Source organism: Triticum dicoccoides, chromosome 5B (genome assembly GCF_002162155.2).
Source record: "Triticum dicoccoides isolate Atlit2015 ecotype Zavitan chromosome 5B, WEW_v2.0, whole genome shotgun sequence".
In the NCBI taxonomy this organism is placed as follows: domain Eukaryota; kingdom Viridiplantae; phylum Streptophyta; class Magnoliopsida; order Poales; family Poaceae; genus Triticum; species Triticum dicoccoides.
The window spans coordinates 714407633-714416805 of NC_041389.1; the positions used below are offsets into that span (position 1 = coordinate 714407633).

The 9173-nt window shown below is 43.2% G+C and overlaps 2 protein-coding genes across 2 annotated transcripts; one reads left to right on the forward strand and one right to left on the reverse strand.

Annotated features, from left to right (window-relative positions):
• Positions 1–3652: 3652 nt before the first annotated feature.
• Positions 3653–4888, forward strand: LOC119306830 (aspartyl protease 25-like). Its single transcript, XM_037582951.1, has one exon. It carries the CDS (start codon positions 3653–3655, stop codon positions 4886–4888), a length of 1236 nt encoding a protein of 411 aa, XP_037438848.1.
• A 2032-nt stretch (positions 4889–6920) lies between these two features.
• On the reverse strand, positions 6921–8578 carry LOC119306831 (noroxomaritidine/norcraugsodine reductase-like). The gene is made up of 5 exons (XM_037582952.1): positions 8493–8578; positions 8167–8374; positions 7741–7966; positions 7466–7581; positions 6921–7085 (listed from the first exon to the last, which is right to left on the reverse strand). The coding sequence occupies exons 1-5, from the start codon at positions 8576–8578 to the stop codon at positions 6921–6923; spliced, it is 801 nt and encodes a 266-aa protein (XP_037438849.1).
• Positions 8579–9173: the final 595 nt, after the last annotated feature.

Below are 9173 nucleotides of genomic sequence, written 5' to 3' on the forward strand. Positions count from 1 at the left end.
GTCATTCAGGATGAAATTACAACCTGCAGGTATTGGCTTGGAATGTGTAACTACAATTTACAGGACAGGGGACATGTTTGCAGTTAAGTTATGTGATTGGAAAGATCATGTGTCATTTTTTTTTCGAGTAACACCTCAAGAGGGGCAGGGGTTCTTGCATTTCATATAGAAGAGAGTTTCCCGGTTAATGTGTCATTATTTTTGAAGAATCAGGAAAGTGTTAGAGCAGTTAACTAAGGTGATTATGGACCGCATGAGAAACCTGGAAGCTAAAAACATTGCGATCCTCACCATAAGGATGATTATATCTTCCATGCCTGAATAGCTCTGCCTAAATAATAAATAGCTAAAGGTAAAACTAAACTATGCTCAGCGATGAGATGATGTCAACTGACAACCAAAGCAAAAGGACAAATATTTTAGGAGAATTACAACTTACATATTTTGCAAACCAAAATTACGTTGTTAGAAATTATGTGGCCTAATAACCTGAACTTGTCAACCCATCATGGATTTAAATTTCTCATGAAATGCACACAAACAATCCCCATAGTATAGGTACTAGAACTACTTATTTCTAGCCTGTGCTAAGTTTAGTTCAAAACTGCGACGCTTATTTTGGGTTGGACGGTGTATTAAATAGCATGTTCGGTGTTTATCTCTAGAGCATCTTTTGTCAGCCTGTGACGGAAATGTTTTTTTAGGTGTGTGAAGGAAATGTTTGTGTAAGATCATGGGTTATCTCATAGGCCCAATTTGTCGACCCAGCTGCATGTGGCCTGTTTTCCTCTGTTCACGGGAGCTATGTCTTGTCTAATTTTTTTTTTTTGAGACAGCTATGTCTGAGACTCCGTTCGCCGAAGGTAGATGCACATGGGCCGGCCCATTTGGAGGTCAGGAACTCCAGCGCGTAAAATATCGCCAAAAATAAAAGAGGTGGCCAGATATCGAACTCGTGACGCGCCGTTCGTGAAGTCTAGAACCTACCAATCGGGCTGAAACGTTTTACTTGTTTGTATGCAGCGCGAGCTCTAAAGTACCAAACATATTTTCAATTTTTTCGAACAATTTTCAAAAATCGGGAACAAAAAAATAGAAAATTCAGAACAAAATTTTACAAACGCAAACACTATTTAAAACCATGAACAATTTTTTAAATTTGAACAAACTTTTAAAACATGAACAATTATTGGAAATATGAACAGAAATTTCGAAATCCCAATAAGATGAACAATTTTAAAAATAAAAATTGAACATTTTTCTAATATACGCTGAACAGTTTTTAAATACATACTGAACATTGTTTTGATATACGCTGAACAAATTTTAAATATACATTGAACATTTCCGTAATATACGCTGAACAAATTTCGAATTGTGAACAAAATATAATAACCATGAATGTTTTATGAAATCATGAAGAAAATATGGAATTTCAAACTTTTTTGAAAACAAAGGATGAAAATAAAAATGAAAAAGTATAAAATAAAAAGATAAAGAAAAAAGATACAGAATTAAAAAATAAAAAGGAAAATCAGAAAATCGGCAAAAGAGAAAAAAAATAGGAAGAAACCGGTTTAGGGAACCTTCTAGAAGGTTCCCAAAACCGGTTTGCTGGCACTTCCTTAACTCACGAAGTGGGCCGGCGGCCCGTTGCAGGCAGGTGCTCCGGCGCTTCAGCGAAAGCGCGTCTTGTGGACGCACGCGCGCGTCAAATAGGATCCACCGCTATGTCTTGCCTAATGCGAGACTGAAGCTCGTTTCGCCTCTGGCGCGAGCGTGGGCTGGCCCATAACTTGTGTTACCATAGCTTCTCGGAGGAACCGGTTCGGAACGGTTTTATAAGCTTCCATATTGCGTTTTCCCTTCTGTTTTTCTGTGTCAGTTTTTTTTACCTTTTTTCTGTTTTGATCATATTTTTCGATTTTCATTTTTCAAATACATGCAGACTGGTTTTAAATGTACATTGAAATATTTTGTATACATGTTAATGTTTAATAAATACCCGTTGAATATTTTTTCAAAATACACGTTCAACATTTGTCAAATGCACATTGAACACTATTTAAATACACGGCGAATAATTTTTTTACACACATTGAACATTTTTCATGAATGCCCTGAGCATTCTTTTTTAAAACGTTCAAACATTTTTTAAGCGTTAGATCATATTTTTAAATGTCATGAACATTTTTTAAATATTAAGAGACATTCTTTTTAAAGCACTTGAATTTTCTAATATTGTATAATTGTTTTACATGTCACAAACATTTTTTTTGAAATGTGCAAATATTTTTTTCGTTATTATTTTTAAAGGTTATTATATTGTTTCAAATATATAATTTACATTTTTTAAAAAGCTACACACATTGTTTTTTTCGAAATGTACGAATATTTTCAAAAACCGCGAGAACTCGTTAACACTCCAGAATAATTTATAATACGTGGTCAACTTTTTTAGAGCATTTTATATTCTAGAGCATTTTAGGAATTTAAATATAAGTAAGAATATAAGAAAACAAAAAACCTTGCATTAAAAAAAAGGAAAAACAAAAAACATGTAGTGGGTCGACACACTCTAGGCTGTCCTTGAGGCGAGCGGTTTGACCGTCTTGCGCGAGGCAAGAGGACACGCATGTTAGCATGAGACATGGGTAAATAAAAAACATAAAGCATGATATCAGTTTCTCACTAAAAAGTAATCCTAGTTTCACGCTGAAAAACATAATCTCAGCTCAATCAGTGAAACCCTAATCTCAAATCAATCACTAAAAGAATCAGAATAACAGTCGCTCTGTACACTTTAAGACCGCAACAACCATGTACAGAGAACTGATATCCTTGGCGAATGTCTTTTTTTTTTTTGCGCGAAAACTTTCGATCTATTCATCAACTGTCAAGGTAGTACAAAAAACACTAGAAGTAAAAATTACATCCAGATCTGTAGACCACCTAGCGACGACTACAATCTCTGAAGCGAGCCGAAGGCGCGCCGCCGTCATCGCCCCTTCCTCGTCGGAGCCGGGCAAACATTGTTGTAGTAGACAGTCGGGAAGTCGTCGTGCTAAGGCCCCATGGGACCAGCGCACCAGAACAGCAACCGCCGCCGATGAAGAGAAACATAGACCGGAAGGATGCAACCTGCAGACACACAGACGTAGACGAGCGAAGACCGGATCCAGTCGGATCCACCGAAGACAAACGCCAACCGGATCCCATGAGATCCGCCGGAGACAAACCTTGTATTTTTTGGATTGATGTCACTGGTTCCTTATTGGATATCACTCCATTAATGCGAAGATCACATTAAATTAATAGACCAACAAAAGACACTCCAGCCCGTAAATGAAACGAATCCATGTTCAGGAATGCGAAGATCACATTAAATTTATAGACCAACCAAATGCATTCTAGCCTATAAACAAAACAAATCTATATTCAGGAATGCGATGGTCACATTAAATTTATAGACCAACAAAAAGGCATTCTAGCCCATAAAGGAAACGAATCCATCTTCAGGATAACCAAATCCTTTAGAACAACTTCGCCCCATTTAATGGAGTGGTATCCAAGAAGAAAATCTATACAAGAACATCCAATATAAAAGGGTGCCAGATCCATTGAGGAATAAGAAGCACAAAAATAAGCAACCATGTTCGGATTAGTTTCAACCCTTGTTCTCCCAGTTTTCTTCCTGAGCTTTGCCATCGCATGGGCAAATCCAAGCAACACCACGGGCTTAAGCTTCCAACTAGTCGCCCTTAGTCGGGCGGTCCCTGACGGGCATGCCATCAATGGCTCGGCCTACACCACCGAGGACCTGCGTCTGCCGATTTCAACATCGGCCCGCTATGCTTACGGCGTGTTCGTGTCGCTTGGCACCGGTGAAGGCACTAGGCTGAAGGTCCTCGGCCTCGACACCGAACTCAGCACATCATGGGTGATGTGCGAGCCGTGCCACCCGTCGCCGCCGCAGGTCGGCAACCTCTTCTCACCAAGCGCGTCGCCCACATTCCACGACGTCCACAACAACGATCCTGTTTGCACCACACCCTACCGGAAGACGGCTCACGGCTGCTCCTTCCACTTCTCTTCGGTCACCGGGTACCTCTCACGCGACACCTTCCACCTCCGCACCGGCCGATCGGGCGCGATCAGGGAGTCTGTTCCTCATGTTGTGTTTGGTTGCGCACACTCGTCCACTGGGTTTCACAATGACAACACCCTTGGTGGGGTGCTCTCCTTGAGCCACCTGCCGCTCTCGCTCCTGACACAACTTGGTGGGCACGCCAGCGGGAGGTTCTCCTACTGCCTCCCCATGCCCACCGTGCACAATCCCCATGGCTCCCTCTTGCTCGGCGCGGACGTCCCAAGCCCTCCACCGCACGCCCACACGACCAACTTCGTCATACGTCCCGGCATATCGGGCTACCACCTCAACCTCGTCGGCATCACCCTAGGGTACAAGCGTCTCAAGATCGACAAGCGCGTCTTCGTCGGCCACAGCTGCAGCATCAACCCAGCAGAGACCATCACACATTTCGCAGAGCCGATATACCTTGTCGTGGAAAAGGCATTGGTGGCGCGCATGAAGGAGCTAGGATCGGACCCGGTGAAGGGGCCACTGGGCGGCCCGCTTTGGTTTGACCGGATGTACAAATCGGTGAAAGAGCAGCTCCCCAACATGGCGTTTCACTTTGAGGGCGGCGCCGAGCTGTGGTTCACGTCCGATCGGCTGTTTGAGGTGCACGGCATGAATGCGCGGTTCATGGTCGCGGGCCGTGGGTACCGCCGGACGGTGATTGGCGCCGCGCAGCAGGTGAATACGCGGTTCACGTTCGACGTCCCCCGGGGGAAGTTGTCCTTCGTGTCGGAGGTGTGCGAATGAGATGTGGCTGGTAGCCTAGCTTTGTTCTTGCTGTATTTCAGAAAATAATTGCCAATTTGAGTTCATGTTTTGTATTGCCGAATGAGCAGTGTTATTTCAGTCGTTGGTATATGGACGTTTTGTTAAATTTATTAAAAGATATGCAATAATATGCAGATATGTAGGCACTATTGATTGTGGAATGTCTCCCTGAGGTCAAGGTTCGCTACCTGCGTTGTACTGTCGTGCATAAAATATAAATACACCGCTGCTCTCGCGCGCTGTCCACAGCACACAAGTAAAAAGCTCAGCTTCGATCAATGGCCGCTCTATCATCATCTGCTCATGTTCCCATCTCCATACTAATACTACTATCGGCCTTCTCGGCTTCTTCTTCCCGTCCGACCAATGGCAACGGCTGTGACATCGACCTCGCCGCGCTGTTGGCTCACCGATCCTCTTGGGAGTCCTTGCTGCCAACTGGACCACCGGCACGTCTTTCTGCCGATAGATCGGTGTGTCGTGCAGCCGGAGCAGGCAACGCCTAACTGCTCCAACTTTGCAGCGCAGACATCTCGTTGGATCTGTCGCACCTCATGCTGCTAACTTTTCTTTTCTCTCCGTCCTCAACCTCACATGTATCAATCTCAGGGGCTCCATTCTGGCCCAACTTTGCAGGCTACCGCATGTCAAATGACATGCCTACTTCCCTAGGGAAGGGCCAGATTCCAGTTGATATGCTCTTGCGTATGTGCAACATTTTCTTTTTTCCAGGAAACTTTCAGTCTATTCATCAACTGTTAAGGTAGTACAAAGAACGCTAGAAGTAAAATAAAAAATACATTCAGACCCATAGACCACCTAGCAACGAATACACGCATTGAAGCGAGCCGAAGGCATGCCGTTGTCTTCGCCCCTCCATCATCAAAGCCGGGCAGACCTTATTGTAGTAGATAGTCGGGAAGTCGTCGTGCTAAGACCCCATAGGACTTGCTAAACCATAGGGATGTAAACCAGGTCCCATTTAATCCCGTCTAAACCCACTTATGATCTAATAGTTCAATAATTTATTTATTTTTGGAGGAAATGAACTATGGAGATAGTTAAAGCTAACTAAACGGGACTCGCGAACGTCGTTTATTTGCCATTTACTTTCTAGTAAACCGTTGATAAATTAATTGACTTTGCTGAAAATAACATTGATAAGAAACTATGCTTAGATTCCATTTATGTTTTCGTTGAGGATCCGCGGCTCAAATTAAAGCCCTGAAACAAGCAGCCGTAAATCATAATTGAAACTAGCTCAATCCACAAGAGTTACAAGACTTTGCACAATTCACCTCTGCTCTCAATAAACAAGACATAGTCAATTGGCAATGGGTCGACGATTAAGGGAATTGCTTAAATAATCCCAGGCAATCCTCTCCCAGGGGAAGAGCAGATAACAACTATTTATACCGGAAAAAGAGGATAATTTAATTCGTTAGAAATTGAACAGGCAAATAAATTTATGGATGAGTTTCGTAAACACCTAAAATATGTTAAAACTCAATTCCAGGACATTATATCTTCTAGTGAGACATTCACAGAGCAAGCAGAAATCATTTTGAAGGGGCTTTAAGCTGAGGATCAACCTTTGGCGTGTGTAGGTATATGCTGCCCATGCATTGGGTGGTTCAATTCGGGCACGAAAAATAATATTAGGTGGTCGAATTGCTCATTAGGATATTATGACCCTTTCAAGTTTTCAAGCGAAGGGTGCTCTCATCTTAATAAGCTTATAATAGTCTATTTTACAACTATAACTGAATAGTAGTCCTCCATCCATCTTCATATCAAAGCCAGCATGACTCATATATTCAGTAAAAATGAGGCCCAAATTTGCACATTCATACGTACGCTGTTCCGTGAAACGTGCCAAGGTATCCACAATGATGCCACTTGTTAGTTGGCATAACTTACTTAGTTTTTTTTATTTATAGCTCCACTCTCCTACGCATATATTTTCCAAGAAATTAAGAGCTTATGAAGCGGTCTTCAGTGGAATTGATAGTTAAGAACTAATAGTTCGACCACCATCGATGCAAATGACTTGGCCGGTGATAAAAGAAGCTGCCGGCATGCATAGGAATGACACTGCTGTGGCGATCTCCACCGGCTTGCCGCTCCGTCCCAACGGGGTCTTCAAGTGCTCTTGCTTCATAAACTCTGTATCAATCTATGAATCGACAATAACCAATTGTTATGCACATTTAATTTAAAAAACGTGAAAATTGCTAGCAGTTTGAGAAAAAAAGGCTTCTAATTTCTTGGTTGAAGAGACTAGAGAGAACAAGCTATGCTATACAGATTTTTTGTCCATGAACTAGTGATTGGTATATCGATCCGACAAGCTCTTAATCTTGTACCATAGTGAAAACATTGCTAGCGCTTGCTTCGGTCTATTAAGAGATGGCTATTTTGGTGCAAATAAAGATCGTTTGGAATATTATAATTTTCCTTCCCAATATAAAGTGACTTATTATCTCATAAAATATATATGAAATATGGTTTAAATTTCATATATTGTTGTTTAAACAAGGAAAATGCATGCTAGGCGCTACTTACATCTTTAATCATATCGGTTGTGATAAAACCTGGGGCGATGGCATTCACACGAATCTTGTCGGGGCCCCACTCGGTGGCCAAACTCCTCGTAAGCTGGTGTATTGCACCTAAATAGTAAAGGAGAAATACAACCATAAAAAAATCCACTTAATTTTAGGTACCAAATAATATTTTAAAATTCATAAACGATGGACGCACTTTTGTTCGGATGATACAAACAAATGTCATTATTGTATATTTTGGCAATGAAGTGCACATGTAGATACCTTTTGTGGTAGCATAAATTGTGTAGCCTGCAAAGCCGATTGAGCCTCCTATAGAGGACATGTTGATGATGCTGCCTCCTCCGGCAATAGAAGCGTGCAAGAGAAGAGGGTGTGCGAGTTGGCTGAGATGGAAGGTTGACTCCAGGTTGGTGGTCATCAGATCCGAGTATTCCTCCGCTGTACATCCAACAGTGGGCTTGTAGAACAATTGTGCCGCATTGTTCACCTATGTTATTTGGATGAAGGGAGATTTTACTAACTCATCATAATGTCGCGTCGAGGCGTCAAATGTAGAACTTACTCCCACCGTCCCACAGTATAAGATCGTTTTACAAGCTGTTTTAGCTTGCAAAACGATCTTATATTATGGGATGGAGTGAGTACATACATGGCATGTTTAACTTCCATATATAGAACGTAACTTACTAGTATGTCGAGCTTGGAGTTGAAGGTTTGTCGGACCGTTTCCATAAGCTTCTCCCTGTCGGCACGTATGGACACATCACAGACAGAGACGGTGACCTGGAGGTTCTTCTCCTCCCACCGCCGGCGGCACTCCTCCAGCTCCGCCGCGTTCCGGGAGCAGGTGTGCACCCTCGCCCCAAACCTAGCAAGCTCCTCCACGATGGCATGACTAGTCGAGGATAACTTAAGATGAGGGTCGGAGTAACATGTAAAGAAGACTACTAACTGCGTTTGTAGAATGAAGAGCAGAAGAGAGGCATGAGTGCATGTGTGAACATATGATATACCCTATCCCTTTGCTGCCGCCGGTGACGAGCGCGGTGGCGTCGGCCAGGCTCCACATCTCCTCCCTACTCCCGCAGTCAGCAGCCATCTCATCCGGCCCCTAGCTCTGTCGTTCGCTCAAATGAGTGAACTGTTGCCACGGACAGCTAGCTAGATCCATTTTATAGCTAGGACAGGAACCCAAGGCACGCTCAAGAACTCAACAAATTAAGCTGTCAACGTCTCCACAAGCTGGAGATGGCAGGCACGCATGACATGGCCGCTTCGTGCATCCCGAGGATGAATGTGTTTCACCGCTTCTGGCCAAAGATACGGCCGGCCGCCGCTATTGTGACATGCCGCTACGCCTACTTATTTGCAGGTGATAACATTGTATATACGCCGAATGAGGAACCAGCTCTGCAGGCGACACCATTAACTATATATTTACGGGGAGTGACGAACCAACAGTGAAAGATGGAGACCATTATCATAGTGACTTGGTCGGTTTGGAATTTTCAAGGGCATCAAGCCTAACCTATTCTTAGGGCCGGCAACGAGGAAGGCGCATACACAGGCTTCTGTTGTGTGTGCTATCAAATAATCTCATGCTCCACGTGCTCGATGTTGTCATGGGCAATGTTTCCGAGCTTTATTGAGGCCCCAAAGGAGCTCACGACATCATCGCTCTCGATCGTGATCAA

What these genes read in the sequence shown, in the direction of transcription:
- LOC119306831 (XM_037582952.1), bottom strand. Translation starts at nt 8,578, where the DNA reads ATGGCTGCTGACTGCGGGAGTAGGGAGGAGATGTGGAGCCTGGCCGAC. An exon ending in GGCGGCAGCAAAGGGATAGG is followed by an intron (nt 8,375 to 8,492) that starts GTATATCATATG and finishes ATCCTCGACTAG; the next exon opens with TCATGCCATCGTGGAGGAGC. An exon ending in AATTTATGCTACCACAAAAG is followed by an intron (nt 7,582 to 7,740) that starts GTATCTACATGT and finishes TTTACTATTTAG; the next exon opens with GTGCAATACACCAGCTTACG.
- LOC119306830 (XM_037582951.1), top strand. Translation starts at nt 3,653, where the DNA reads ATGTTCGGATTAGTTTCAACCCTTGTTCTCCCAGTTTTCTTCCTGAGC.